At 41.0% G+C, this 16,031-nt stretch overlaps 1 protein-coding gene across 13 annotated transcripts in view; it reads right to left on the bottom strand.

The window, feature by feature from the left end:
• The window catches only part of MYCBP2 (MYC binding protein 2), a 256,295-nt gene extending 240,486 nt beyond the window's left edge, over positions 1-15,809 (bottom strand). For all 13 annotated transcript variants that reach the window (XM_087435962.1, XM_087435968.1, XM_087435963.1 and 10 more), the window contains exon 1: positions 15,244-15,809. In XM_087435962.1, coding sequence (XP_087292088.1) covers positions 15,244-15,539 — 296 coding nt within the window. In that variant the 5' untranslated portion in view covers positions 15,540-15,809. The remainder of the gene's footprint in view (positions 1-15,243) is intronic.
• Between the last annotated feature and the right edge of the window lie 222 nt (positions 15,810-16,031).

Raw genomic sequence — 16,031 nt, 5'->3', positions numbered from 1 at the left:
CCAACAAGTAAAGGCAAACATACTTGAATTAAACAGAAAAAGTTCTCAGAAGACAAAAAGAAATTATTTAAAAAAATGAACCAAATGGGAATTTCGAAACTGAATACAGTAGGTGAAATAAAAAAATTCACTGGATGGGCTCAAGAGAATGGAGATGACAGAGAAAAGAGTCTGTGAACTTGAAAATGAGTCAGTAAAAATTATGCAATCTGAAGAACAAAGAGAAAAAAGATTGACAAAAGGAAAAATGAACAGTCAGAGACCTATGGGACAATCTCAAAAGTTTTATCATAATTGTTACTGGAATCTTGGCAGGAAAAAAGAAAGAAACTAGGGCACAATATTTTAATAAACAATGGCAGAAGGCATCCCAAATGTAATGAAAGACCGACTTACAGATTCAAGAATCTGAACATCCTCCAAAGAGGATAAACTCAAAGAAAATAATGACTAGACACATCAAATCAAACTGCTGAAAACCAAAAACAAAGAAAAAATTCTTGAAAGTAGATAGAGAAAAATGGCATACTACATAGAGGGGAATAAGATTCAAATAACCAAAGGTTTCTCATCAGAAATCATAATGGTGAAAAGACCGTGCAACAACATCATTAAAATGCTGAAAAGAGGGGCCGGCCCAGTGGCTTAGCAGTTAAGCGCATGCGCTCCGCTACTGGGGGCCCGGGGTTCAGATTCCGGGTGCGCACTGACACACTGCTTGTCTGGCCATGCTGAGGCCGCGTCCCACATACAGCAACTAGAAGGATGTGCAACTATGACATGCAACTATCTACTGGGGCTTTGGGGAGAAAAAGGGAAAAAAAGGAGAAGGATTGGCAATAGATGTTAGCTCAGGCCCGGTCTTCCTCAGCAAAAAGAGGAGGATTGGCATGGATGTTAGCTCAGGGCTGATCTTCCTCACAAAAAAAAAAAAAAAAAAAGCTGAAAAGAAACAAGTGTCTACTCAGAATTCTATGTTCACCTAAAATATCCTTTAGGAATAAAAGCAAAATAAAGACATTCTCAGATGAAGGAAAACAAAGAGAGGTATCCCCAGTAGAGTACTCTACAAGAAATGCTAAAGTAAGTACTTTAGGATGAAAGGAAATGTAGCATCTTCAGGAATGAAGGAAGAACAAAAGAAATAATAAATATAAAGGTAAACATAAAATACTATTTTTTTCCTTTAAGTTCTTTAAAAGATTTGACAACAAAATAAAATACTGACAGCAAAAATTATACTATTGTATAGTGAGATTTTCAAAGTATGCAGCCATAACATATACGACAACTATAACATAAGTTTGGGGTGGGGAAATAGAGGGAAAAAAAGGATCTGTATGGTTGCAAGGTTTCTCTGTTTGAAGTGAAGCAGCACAACAGTAACGCTAAGTAGGCCACAAAAGGTTAGGTATGTATATTGTAATCTCTAGGGCATTAAAAATTAATACAAAGAGATATAGCCAAAGAGGTCAATTGATGTATTAAAATGAAATACTAAAGAATAATCCCAAAAAGGCAGAAAAGGAGGAAGAGAGGAAGGAAAAACAAAGAGGGAAACAAAAAACAATAAAAGGGTAGACCTAAAGCCAACCACGTCAATAATTAATGGTCTAAACTCTCCAAATAAAAGGCAGAGACTGACAGAGTAGATTAAAAAAAAAAAAAAAGTAAAATCCTACATGTACTGCCCAAGGAAAGAAATTTCACACACAAAAACACAGATAGGTCAAAAGCAAATGCATGGAAAAAAATTTACCATGCAAACAGTAAGCATAAGAAGGCTGGAAAGACTATTTTCATATCAGATAAAATAAATTCAAGACAGAGTATTATTGGAGACAAAAACGGATGCACCATATTGAAATAAAAGAACAATACATCAGGAAGTTGTAACAATTATATATGTACCTAACGGTGGAGCCCCAAAGTACATGAAGGAAAAATTGACAAAATTAAAGGGCCAAAGATGAATCCACAGTTAGAATAGGATATTTTTAAAACCCCTCTCTCAGTAACTGATAGAACTAGGCAAAAATGAGTATAGACATAAAAGATCCAAACAACGCTATCAACCAACTTCAACTAATCCACATTTATAGAACTCTACGTGCAAAAATGGCAGAATTTTTCTTTTCAAATGCACATGGTACAATCACCAAGGCAGACTATATTCTGGGAGATAAAGCATTTCTTAACAAATTTTAAAAGATCAAAATCATACAAAATGTGCATGAAAAGATAATATATATAAGAAAATATATATAAGAAAAATATATATAAGAAAAAGATAATATATATAAGATAATATATATAAGAAAATATTTGAAGGCTAAATAAAATAATCCTAAACAATACATGGATCAAAGATGAAATAACAAAGAAAATTTAAAAATGTTTTACACTAAATGACAAATATACAGAATATCAAAATTTGTGGGATACAACTAAAGCAGTGCTTAGATGGAAATTCATAGCTTGAAATACCTATATTAGAAGACAAGAAAAATCTAAAATCAGTGATCTAAGATTCCACCTTAAGAAACTAGAAAAAAGAGCAAAGTAATCCCAAAGTGAGTAAACAAAGTAAATTATGATGACAGAAAAGTCAATAAAATAGAAAATAGATCAATAATAGAGAAAATTAACAAAGCCAAAAGTTGGTTCTTTGAACTTATAAACAAAATTGACAAACTCCTAGCTAGACTAATCAAAGGAAAAAGAGAAAACCCCAATATGAGAAATGAAAAAGGGATTATCATCACAGATCCCACAGACATTAAAGGATAATAAAAGAATGCTATGAACAACTTTATGCCAAAAATTTCAACAATTTAGATGAAATGGATAAACTGCTCCAAAAAAATACAAGCTACCAAAATTGACATGAGAAATAACTAAATATCTGGATATCTGTATATCTAGTAAAGAAACTGAATTTGCCAAAACCCTCCCCAAAAGAAAATTCCAGGACTGAATGGTGTCCCTGGTGAATTCTATCAAATATTCAAGATGAAATAAGACCAATTTCATACAAACTTTTAAAAAATACAGGAGAAGGCATTACTGCCCAACACATTTTATGAGACAAGGATAACAGTAATACTAAAACTTGACAAAGATACCACTGAAAAAAGATTACAGACCAATATCCTTCATGAATATAAACCCCAAAATTCTTAAGAAAATATTAGCAAATCAAATTCAACAATACATCACATACGAGACGCTTTTATCCCAGGAACTCAAGGCTGACCTAACATTCAAAATTAATTAATTAAATTTTTCCTTTTATTCTCTCAATATGTGATCATTTCAACCAATACTGAAAAAGTATGTGATAATTTAAAATTAATATACATTTATGATAAAAACTGTCAGCAAAGACGAATAGTAAAGAACTTCCTCAAATTGACAAAGGCCATCAAAACACCTACAGGTAACATCATACTTAATATTGAAAGCCTGAAAGATTAATTTGTAATTGTTTCCTCTTCAGATTAGGAACAAAGAAGGATGCAACTTTCACCACTTCTATTCAGCACTGTTATGGAGGTTCTTGTGATTGGAATAAAGGTGGAGGGGAGTGCAGGGGTATCAGGAGATCAGAAAGAATGATGATACGATTATACTGAACATCTCAGAGACTCTACAAAACAACTATTAAAATTAACCCACAGCATTCACTATAGTCCATCTATTACACTATTAGGATTCACTTGCTTCAAATAAATTCTGGAAAAAGCTTCTCCAGAATTCTGCTTAGTCTCATTTCCTGGAGAAACTTTCCAGAGGAAGTAAAGTAGGACAAAGTACAGCCCCCGCCACTGGTTTCATGGCCAAAATTTATAGTCACAACCTTTTCTCTGCTACCCACTCTAGATTCTCTTCACCTTTGGCTAGCATTTCTGCTGATCCAGGTGGCTGATCTCATGAGGTGGTCACCAGGCTTTTCTCATGTCTATTTACCACCAAAATTGGACAAGGAAGTACCAAGCAATACCCAGCAGATCACCTGTGTGCCAAACGCCCATGCCCCATTGTGTAACAGCAACCCTATCTCCTCCAGATGATCAGGTACACTAGCCGGGTCAAAATAGTGACTCCTTTCCTCGGAAACAGACCACCAAGTCCCAGTGGTAGCTGTGCCTTAAAGTGTACCAGAATTCTCATAGTGTTTTCTGCTGGAAATGTTTCCCTTCTGAGAACCAGGACCCCCAGTACTCAGAGCTACAGAGACAGGAAGCATAAATTCCCCAGTGAATCACTGAGAGTGATGATAAGTGGAGCCACTCCAATTTCCATGTGTTCTTCCTACCGGGAACACTGGAGGATGGGACCTCATCCTTGCAGGGTATCATGTCCAAACTCCACAGTATCATCATTGGTTGTGCCATCAAAAGACTTTACTGCCCCATTAAGTCAGCAGCTTCTGGGTGGTATGGTGCATGATGGGACAAATGGAACCCACGGATCCTCCTTTGTGTAGGGACCTTACTCTGAAATAATATTACGTGGGACCTTGTGCTGTTGGATTAAACACTCTATAAGAGCTCAAATAGTGGCACAGGCTGAGCCCCTGCAAGCTGGAAAGGCAAACTCATACTCAGAATATGTGTCAACTCTAGTCAAAATGAATCACAGTCCTTTCCAGGGCATAATTACGGACTGGTCGATCTCCTCGAAGGACAGTTAGTCTCTGTTACTATCAGGCTGGACATTCAGCAACTCAGTTCCTAGATGAGCACTGATAAATAGAAGTCCATTATTGGACCCATACACAGCCATCTCACATCACTTGTAGGCCAAAAGAACTACCTAACAGTAGTGTTTATTAAGTAGATTCAAACAATTAATAAGAATTTATGCCCTAATAACTTAGTAGCCACTTGAAAAAATAATATACATAAATTGAAAGAAAAAATATTTTTATTTCATTCTTAAATAACCACAATTATTTAATAATAGGATATGTGCACCTGCTAGGCACTGCACAACTTCTCAAACTTGGAATCAGATTGAACACACTGTCCTCCTTTCCTGTTCCACACTGATTTTTGTGCAGTGCTTGATTAATACCACAGCAACTACCAAAAATCCAACTTCAAAAAGATATGACATCATCAAGAGGAATGTAGCATGATCTAATGTCAGAACCGTGAACCACCTCAAGCTAGTAGTTTGTAACAGACGTTGCTGTGTTTCCTTTGAAATTCCAAAATATTCCATGGAAATTTCTGTGTGTCTGTTATGGTGCTTTGGGGTGCCTTGGTGCACAGTTTAGGAATCACTGGTGGGGGGGGCATGCATGCACATGCAGTCCCTTTTCTCCCTCAGCAGGCCCAGCACCTCCCAGTAGGTTTTGTAATTCTAGTTATTGGCTTGGTGACAGCCAGTAGGGGAGAGGAGAGTAGATGAGGTAATAGGGGCAGCAGCATAGTCTTCAAGCAACTACCCTCTAGCCAGGAGAAGAAGGCCACTTCTGCAGGCCCAGACGGCTTGGGGGACTTGGGGGTTTCAAGGTTTTCAAGTGCATCAACTCAGATGTCCCACCCCAAGAGTCAGGGTCCCATTTATTTCTAACCAACGCAGAGACCCTGGCATAGCTGACTTGCTGAGAACTCAACCCATCCTGGAGCTCCACTACCCTTAAAATTAAATCTTGGGCCTAATCCCTGGCTTTTCCTTTCCTCTTACTGCAGAAGATGAGTTTCTTTACATGATGCTAAGGAAAGCGCTTTCTCATTCTGCCCCCAAATACCTTCAGTATGTCATTGTCTTTCTCCAATGTATCAATGCCACTCACCAACAACCATCTGATTACACTGTCCTTATAATTAATAACTTCTCTCAACCGCTCAAAAGCCTAAGATATGGTACCCACCAGTGCATTCCCTTCTACAGAAATCCCATTCCAATTCACCACCAGTGAAAGTTTCAACAGTTGCACAGCTACAGTGCATGCCAAAGGTTATCTGTATCAGTGCTCCATCTACAGCCAGTAGTGGAGTTCTCACTGCCAGCCAGCCAGCAGATAATCTAGCTCCTTAATCCCATTTTATTTATTTTTTTTGCTGAGGAAGATTAGCCCTGAGCTAATAACATCTGTTGCCAATCTTCCTCTTTTTCTGCTTGAGGAAGATAAGCCCTGAGCTAACACCTGTGCCAATCTTCCTCCACTTTATATGTGGGTCACTGCCACATCGTGGCCGACGAGTGGTGTAGGTCTGCGACTGGGATCGCCGAGGATCCGAACCCACGAATTTGGGCCACCGAAGCGGAGCATGCTGAACTTAACCACTATATGACGGCGGGCCCCTCCTTAATCCCATTTTAAAGTCTACTTCCTCAGACCACTCCTGGCACCACAATTGTCTTGCATAAGGTTCCCCAGGAAACAGACTCTGAAACAGAGATCCGAACCAGAAGTTTATTGCGGATTGCCCTACAAATCACTAACTATGGGAGAGTGAAGGAAGTAAGACTGAACAAAGGAAGAAGCTGAACTGCAGCACTGTCACAGGAAGGCCTCAGCCAACCCCATGGGAGCTCTGGAGCTGGAATGGATCTTCAAAGTTGTCCTGCCCTGGGGCAAAAGGGCCAGGCATTTATATCCCCACATAGAACAGGCACTGGATGCAGGCTGACCCTAAAGAACAGGCATGACTTTGAGGGAAGCAGCTCTGTTGGCTCAGGGCAATGCCTGGAGAAGGACTCAGCTGCAATCAGTTTCAGATGCCAATATTTCCAGCAGCTAGGGGAACTTATACCTGAACAGAGAGATCTGGGTGGTGAACCACAGTACCCGCCACATCACTACTGGACTATTACACCAATTTTGCTAATGTAGGGAGAGAATTAAGCATTTACCCTGCTTTCGTAGGAGGAACTACAGTTCATCACCAGTTGATGAGCAAAAACTCTTCTTTGCAAGAGGGCACCAACGAATAAATACAGAAGAGATAACAAAATTATAAAAATCATCATTTTGAAACCCCAAATGAAATTACTGACTCAGACAAGGATTATCAAAGGATGCTAAAACCATTAGGTAAAAGATATTCACAGTATGCCAAATTATTTACCCATGATTACCTGCTTATTGCAAATGAAAAAAGCATACACTTACAGAGAAGATCTGATGGGTACCATCTTACCCAAGTATTAGACTGAGCATTACTAAACAGTAAGACAACCTGAAAACCTCTGGATGGGATGCGATATGCAGTACTCAGCACTATATACGAAATACTCTTACGAAATACTCTTGCTAAAAAATGTTTAATCAAAATCTAATGAAGCTTTAAAGCCTAACTTCCATTTACAGGAAATATGGGGACAGAAGACAGAGAGATTAACAATATCTGGGGTCCTGCCCTTACGGAGCTAGACTTATAAGACATTCTAGAGAAGGTAAAATATTAGTGACAAAAAAATGATCTGTGGTGTCCAGGGGCTAGGGGTAGGAGGAGGGAATTAACTGAAGAAACTTTTCAGAGTGATAGAAATGTTCTATGCTTGGTTGTGGTGATGGTTCTAAGACTTCAAATGAACATTTAAAAAGGGTGAATTTTATTATACATAAGTAAATTAAACTTCAATTAACGTGGTCCCTCCCCCAAAAAACCTGAACATTTAATTTGTTTTTGAATAAAAATATCAGACTACTCTGACTAGTCTGTTGATTTTTTAAACAAATATCTTAAAATGCAAAAGAATTTTGAAATTAACATTTTTATTTTCTTTTTAAGCCCAAAGGCAAGATTTTCTCTTATCTTGAGCTAGGAGACTAACTCATTTCATATTTTTACCTACCAATATGCCAACAGGGCAGTCTTTGCCTTAACATGTGTTTATATAGCATTGCATAGATGTAACAGCTATATGAAGCAAATTACTACCCATCCACAAATATAGATACACTGATTCACTGATTCAATCCCACATCACTTCCTAAAACACTCCTACAGTAATGTCTCTTCATAGCTCAAAACCATCAGTGTCCACTGAATAAAATCTAATTCTTACCTTGCTGTTCAAGCTGCCCTACCCTGTGACCAAAGCCTCCATTTCCAGATGAATTCCCACTACTCTCCCTCCTAACACCTACATTCTAGCTCTAAGGAAATTCTACCATTACCTACACACAAACTGTGCTTTCTCACCTCTTGCTCATGCTTTTGCGCCAGCCCAGAATGCCATCCCTTTGTCATAATAGGCTATGCTTTCTTAGTCATTTCATTTAACACTTTTATTAGTACCTGCCTTTGTATCTTTCACCTTCATCCAGACAATAAACTAAAGTGTAGAAACTGTCTTATAAATCTTTATAGGGCCAATGGTTAGCATCAAGTAGTGATCCCTAAACTTTTGTTAGATTGACTACTTAATCTCTTACAACTGATATCTCATGGATCTGAGGGATGCGCTCAAATACCATTTCTAAAAAGAAAGAGATAAAGCAGCTGGAGGAACAAAATGGGTTTAGCTTCAAGAAGAAAAGCAATTCTCCATTTTAACCACAATCTCCTCCATTGTTTCCACTACCCTTATTCTTCTACCACTTCAACCCAGATACCCTGACTCCTCTGTATCTACTAGTCTATCAGTTCCCTCCGGGCATCACCTTCCTTTCTACCATATAGTCAATCATTGTCACCAAAAACCTTCACTTTCTTTTTTTCTTTGACCTCCGGTCACACTCCAACCTTGAATCAACTCAACTAGCAGTCTTTTCCATTTCTCTTTTGAGTGGAAAAACTTACAGTATCATACTGATTGGAATTTTAAATATGTGATTTTAATAGTAATAACAATAATACCACCATCACCAAGAGTGGCTAACATTTAATGAGACTTACCATATACAGGCACAATGTCCTTTCAATAACCCTATAAGGTTACAAGCAAAGAAACAAAGAAATGCTCATTAACTCACCCAACTTAAGACAGACAGAAAAAGGCAGAACTGGGACTGGAACTAAGGCAATCCGCCTCCAGAACAGACTTAGCCACTGTGCTGTGGTCTTCCCAAGTACAATGCTGCACTGCCATTCACACTCACAACTGATCAAACATTCCTTTATTCACTTCCTGTCCAATTCCCTTCCCCAAGGGAATGTTCCCATTTTGATTGGTTCGTTCATACAAAAACAGATTTAGGGGCCAGCCTGGTGGCGCAGCGGTTAGCTTCACACACTCTGCTTTGGTGGCCCAGGGTTCGCAGGTTCGGATCCTGGGCGTGGACTTGTCAAGCCATGCTGTGGTGGCGTCCCATATAAAGTAGAGGAAGATGGGCACAGATGTCAGCCCTCTGCCCATCTTCCTCAGCAAAAAGAGGAGGATTGGCATCAGATGTTAGCTTAGGGCTGATCTTCCACACACAAAAAAACATACTTATTCAGTCACTGAATAAATGAAGGTTATTCCCACGTTCAATACAGTTACTGAGACGGTCTTGAATAATAAAAGAATAAGAGTAATAATAAAATTGCTGAATAATAAAATAAAAGAGGAAGACATGATCCTTGCCTTCTCTTTAAGTCTCCAAACTCCATCTGCCCTCTCACTCCCAGGAGAAATCAATAACTAATATTTAACAGCATTTAATGTACCAAGCACTTTACGTATATGGATTCACTTAATCTACAAAACAATCCTCATTATTATTATCCACATTCTACATATAAGAAAACTGAGGTACAAACAAAACCAAAAATAAACAAGTGGGACTACATCAAACTAAAAAGCTTCTGCACAGCAAAGGAAACCATCAACAAAATGAAAAGGCAACCTACCAAGTGGGAGAAAATATGTACAAATCATACATCTGATAAGGGGTCGCTATCCAAAATATATAAAGAACTCATACAACTCAACAGCAAAAAAGCAAACAATCCAATTAAAAAATGGAAAGAGGATCTGAATAAACATTTTGCCAAACAAGACATTGAGATGGCCAACAGGTATATGAAAAGGTGCTCAACATCACTAATCATCAGGGAAATGCATATCAAAACCCCAAAGAGATATCACCTCACACATGTTAGAATGGTTATTATTAGGCAAAAGACAAGAAATAAGTGTTGGTGAGGATGTGGAGAAAAGGGAACCCTTGTGCACTGTTGGTGGGAATGTAAATTGGTGCAGCCACTTTGGAAAACAGTATGGAGGTTCCTCAAAAAATTTAAAAAAGAACTACCATATGATCCAGCAATTCCACTTCTGGGTATTTATCTGAAAAAAATGAAAACACTAACTCAAAAAGATATCTGCACTGCCATGTTCACCGCAGCATTATTGATAGTATCCAAGACATGGAAGCAATCTAAGCGTCCACTGATGGATGAATGGATAAAGAAAATGTGATACATATATACAATGGAATATTGTTCAGCCATAAAAAAGGAGGAAATCTTGCATTTATGACACTATGGATAGATCTTGAGGGCATTATGCTAAGTGAAATAAGTCAGAGAAAGACAAATACCATATGATCTGACTTACATGTGAAATCTAAAACAAACAAAAACAAAAACCAAACTCATAGATTCAGAGAACAGATTGGTGGTTGCCAAAGGCAGGGGAGGAGGGTGGCAAAATGAGTGAAGGTGGTCAAAAGGTACAAACTTCCAGTTATAAAATAAATAAGTCATGGGGATATATAACATACAGCATGGTGACTATAGTTAATAATACTGTATTGTATGGGGCTAGCCCAGTGGCATAGTAGTTAAGTTTGCACGCTCTGCTTCAGTGTCCTGGGGTTCACTGGTTCAGATCCCAGGCACAGAACTAGACGCTGCTCATTAAGCCATGCTGTGGCTGTGTTCCACATACAAAATAGAGGAAGATTGGCACAGATGTTAGCTCAAGGACAATCTTCCTCAAGAAAAAAGAGGACAATTGGCAACAGATGTTAGCTCAGGGCCAATCTTCCTCATCAAAAAAAATAATAATAATAATACCATATTATATATTTGAAAGTCGTTGAAAGAGTAAATCTTAAAAGTACTCATCTTAAGAAGAAAAATTGTAACTATGTGTGGTGATGGAAATTAACTAGACTTATTGCGGTGATCGTTTTGCAACATATGCAAAAATAGAATTATTAGGGGCCGGCCGGGTGGCGCAAGCGGTTAAGTGCACGTGCTCCGCTGCGGCAGCCCGGGATTCACCAGTTCGGATCCCGGGCGCGCACAGACACACTGCTTGGCAAGCCATGCTGTGGCAGCATCCCATATAAAGCGGAGGAAGATGGGCATGGATGTTAGCCCAGGGCCAATCTTCCTCAGCAAAAAGAGGAGGATTGGCAGATGTTAGCTCAGGGCTGATCTTCCTCACACACACACACACACACACACAAAAATAGAATTATTATGTTGTACACCTGAAACTAATATAACGTTATGTGCCAATTATATCTCAATTTAAAAAAATTAAAAACAAAACTGAGGCAAAGATAATGTACCCAAGGTCACATAGCTAAAAAGTGGCAGGGCCAGGATTTAAAACCAGTCTAGGGCCGGCCCCGTGGCTTGGTGGTTAAGTGAGTGCGCTCCACTGCTGGCGACCCGAGTTCGGATCCCGGGCTCCCACCGGCGCGCTGCTTCTCCGGCCATGCTGAGGCCGCGTCCCACATACAGCAACTAGAAGGATGTGCAGCTATGACACACAACTATCTACTGGGGCTTTGGGGGGGAAAAAATAAATAAAAAAATAAATAAATAAAATCTTTAAAACCAGTCTAGCTTCAGAGTCCAAGCTCTTAACCACTTCACTAGAATGCCATCCAAGTCACTGACTCCATTAGGCTTGCATCCCTCAACTTCTCTACTGTACACCTAATCCACATCAATTAATTCATTCAACCCTGACTGATAACTCACTCCCCTTGTTTTTGTTCCTTGAACACAACAAGGCTGTTGCTGCCTCAGAGCCTTTAAAATTTCCTAAAACACTCTTCCTCTAGATCTGCCTTCCCATCACTTCGATTCAACTTAAATGTCAACTCCCAAAGAGACCTGTGCTGACCACCCTACCCAAAATAGCTCCCCCTATAAACTGTCTATCACATGAAATTGGTTTTACTTCCTTCATAGTTAACACTACCCGAAATTATCTAGTTTATTTCTCCCCACAAGAGTGGAAGGTTCAAAGAGAATAGAGCCCTTGTCTATCTTGCTCACTGCTACATCTTCAGCACCTAAAGCAGTGCCTGGCACACAGCAGGCACTTGATATTTACAGAATGGATGCCAAAAATTGTGCTAGACACTGGGATTACCAAAATAAACAGGATATAGTTCTTACCCTCAATAAGCTCCTAGTCTTTACATTTATAAATACTTACCTCCTCCCCTTCTATACTAAAGGAAGACTACCCCCTAACTTGTTTCAAAGGCTAACCTCTCCACCTATATCTTAAACCTGTCCCTGAGATCTCCCTTGGACCTCTCCCCATCAATTATCCCCTCTCTCACTTCTTTAATTTCTCCTTCTCCACCTACTGAATTGTTTCCCACCCGCCCTCCCATACTCGAATATTCTTCCCTCAACCATGCATCTCCCCAACATCTCCCACTGACTCCTCACCACATCTCTCTACTATGACCACTTCCTCAAAAGTCATCAGTGACCTGGAAACTGCTCTCACTTTCTTCAGCATTTCCCACTGCTGAGGACTTTCACTCTATTTTCTTAGGACCAGAGGTGGTATTGTCTCATGGTTCTCTTCTTAATTTTTTTATCTCTTTTTTTCAGTTTCCTTCACTGTCTCCTTTCTCTCAAACCTTAAATTTGATGCTCACTACAGCCTCATCCTCTATTCTTGCCCCATTCTCTGTCTCTGAAAGATCTCTTCCTCTCTTCTAACTCAACTAGTGCCCCTATACAAATAATTGTATCATGCATTCAGAACCTAAATCCCAGCTCCACCTTCCCCATCATATTTAATGAGAAATGTGATTGAATTCTTAAGCAAATCATCAATAGAGAATAGTTGCAGGCTACGACTTAGAAAAAAATAATGTGAACTATAATAAACAACAATGTTCTGAACAAGCACTAGAAGGCAATATTATACAACTTAAGGCTGGTTTCCATGAGTACTTCTTGAAATACTTGAACTAATTCTCATAAATTTTAATTGACAGCTTATACAAACATAGACCAAAGACTAAAGATCACTCACAAATTTTATATATGTGGCTAATCTATATTAGTTTTGTTTAAAACTGTTAATATAGGGGCCGGCCCGGTGGCGCAAGCGGTTAGGTGCGCGCGCTCCACTGCGGTGGCCCGGGGTTCGCTGGTTCGGATCCCGGGCGCGCACCGACGCACTGCTTTGGCAAGCCATGCTGTGGCGGCATCCCATATAAAGTGGAGGAAGATGGGCATGGATGTTAGCCCAGGGTCGTCTTCCTCAGCAAAAACAGAGGAGGATTGGCGGATGTTAGCACAGGGCTGATCTCCTCACAAAAAAAAAAAAAAACAAAACTGTTAATATAGTTCTGGATACAGAGAAATTGTATTATTACACAAGCATAGTAATAGAAAGTTAAAATAGGAACATACCAGTCACAAATTATTGCATAAGTATGGAAACAACATACAAAATAAATTCCAGTTCTTTGAGAGGGGTTTGTAAAGATGTACCTACAGTGCCATAATTTAGAGACTCCCAGGTCAAAATTATACCTAATTATCAGAGCAAACTGTCTAATGAGGTTTTGTGCTATTTTCAAAAACATTAGCAAGAAACAGACTTGTGCCATTGTGGCCTTCAGTTTAGATAGCAAAAGGTAGTTATACACATTTATATCCTTATGATAAAATTACTCATGTACCCAATCCTGTAAACAATTATAGACACGAGAAGACTGGTTTACTCAGAAGAGTGAACAAAGCCCCATCTTTACAACGCTCTGCAATGGATAAGACCCACAATACATACCGGTCAACTACAAATACCCGACTTACCTAGCCCCTTTCATAACAGGAGAAAATGACATCTGGTTATTACCTAACAAACTGCCCATTCAATGAATACAGTACACTGTAACTTATTCTACAAAATCCTACTATGCTTTCCCCATGTACTGCAGGTGAGAAAAAAGATGAAGCCAACTCCCAATTAGCACTGTCAAAACCAAACTGGTGAAACAAGTCAGTCACCATCCTTCAGGGTATGTGGCATGTAAGGGCATGGAAAAGAAAACAACAGGAGAGCGCTTAGCAAAAAGACCCACGTTTTAAGAAAAAGAAAATGAAAGTGATTTAACATCTACATCAAGGAAGCTGAAGGTGCAGCTAGCCTAGGAAGAGGTCTAGGACCTACTCAAATTTTCTAGTTGGTGGCAGCTGAACACTATACCAGCTGTCACATTTTGAAGTTCTTCAGCTTTCCCCTTTTCCCCACAGAACCCCCTCCACTCTAAAGCCTGTAAGTGACAGAGGAAATAGAACAGAAGATGAAGGGAAATGGCCGATGGGACATCAGAACACAAGAGCAGCTGCAACCACATCTCTAGAAGACCAAAGGTCCAGTTGTCAAAGCATAGCTCTAAAAATCTGTATCAGACACCTTTCACATCCACATAAATCCCCATCTGAATCTTTTTTGCATAAATCTCTTAAATTGAAACTCACGCCTTAATACCCACAGGCTGATTATATAAAACTCATCCTATATATAATATATTAATATATATATATATCTATCTATATATATATATATATGACACTATCCTTAACCTACACCACTGCTCCCCTTAGTGAAAGGCAGATTTTTAAGGGAGGTGGAAAGGGGAGGATGGAATGTCATGGGGCGCGGGGGGGGGGGGGGGGCGGTGAGAAATACGTGCAAATACCATTGCGGCAGAGACACTGGAAACGCCAATTCCCTCACCTCTCCTGCAAATTCTCTTCGTGTATTACCCTCTACCCATCCCTCCTCCTTCCTCAACAATACGCACACACGTGTCATCACCGACCCGCACCATCACCTTTTCCAGCATCACACGCTACCCTCCCACCCTCACTAACCTCCCACAAAGACAGTCACACACACTCTTGGAGCAGAAACTGCCGCCACCGCACCCTTCTATCTCAGTAAGTGCTTCTACCATCCAGCGTCAAGCGCTGGCTGAAAGACAGCTCAGTAAATACGTACGTAGACACACACACACGCGCACACGGGCACACATGCGGCATGTGGCGCAAGGAAGGGCACCCGGAGACGCACCTGGAGGCCGGGTGTCCAGCGCTGCTGCCCCCCTGGTCCCTGTCACTGAGCGCAGCTGTGTAAATCCTCCGGTAGCGGTCGGCCAAGGCCCGGCCTGACAGCAGCAGCTGGTAGTGACCCCGGGAGTCCGCGGCCGGCAGCCCCAGCCCCGCGGCAGCCACGGAGCCCTCGGGAACCGGCATGAACAGCGCCCCCGGCGCCGGGGAGGAAGAGAAGGTGGCGGCTGGGAAGAATCCGTCCCCGCCGGGCCCCGAAGAGGCGGCGGCGGGAGAGGCAGTCGCTGCGCACATCATCATCGCCGCCGCTGCCGCCGCCGCCTCGTCCCCGCGGGCCGGGCAGGCAGACACGCGCGCGCACACACAGCCCTTTTCCAACGACGACCGCTCCGGCGGCGGCCTCTCGCTCCTGCAGCAGGGAGACTACAAAGACAGCGACCTCCTCCTCCTCCGCCTTCTTCTCCTCCTCCCCCCCGCGCCGCCTTCGCCGCTACTGGGGCCGCTCATCTAACCCCGCCACCCCGGGAGTGTGAGGAGGAGGCGGTGCCGCCGCCGCCACCGCTGCCACCGCCGAGGCTACCCGCAATGGGAAGCTGCCGGCCGCACTGAGCATGCGCCACTCCTCGCACATGCTCAGTAACTCCAGCCCCTTCCCCCTCCCACCCCCCTCTCCGCCACCACTCCCTCCGCCTCAGGGCTTTGGGTGTGGGGAGGTTGAGTCTTGCGGAATCTGAAATAAATCCACTTCTCCGGGTTTTACTAGCAGCTTGAGGAAGAGTAAGGAAAGTGCTT

Source organism: Ceratotherium simum, chromosome 10, assembly GCF_057802395.1.
Source record: "Ceratotherium simum simum isolate JZ-2026a chromosome 10, ASM5780239v1, whole genome shotgun sequence".
Classification (NCBI taxonomy): domain Eukaryota; kingdom Metazoa; phylum Chordata; class Mammalia; order Perissodactyla; family Rhinocerotidae; genus Ceratotherium; species Ceratotherium simum.
The sequence above is the reverse complement of the archived record's forward strand: the minus strand, read 5'-3'. Positions and strand labels throughout refer to the sequence as shown.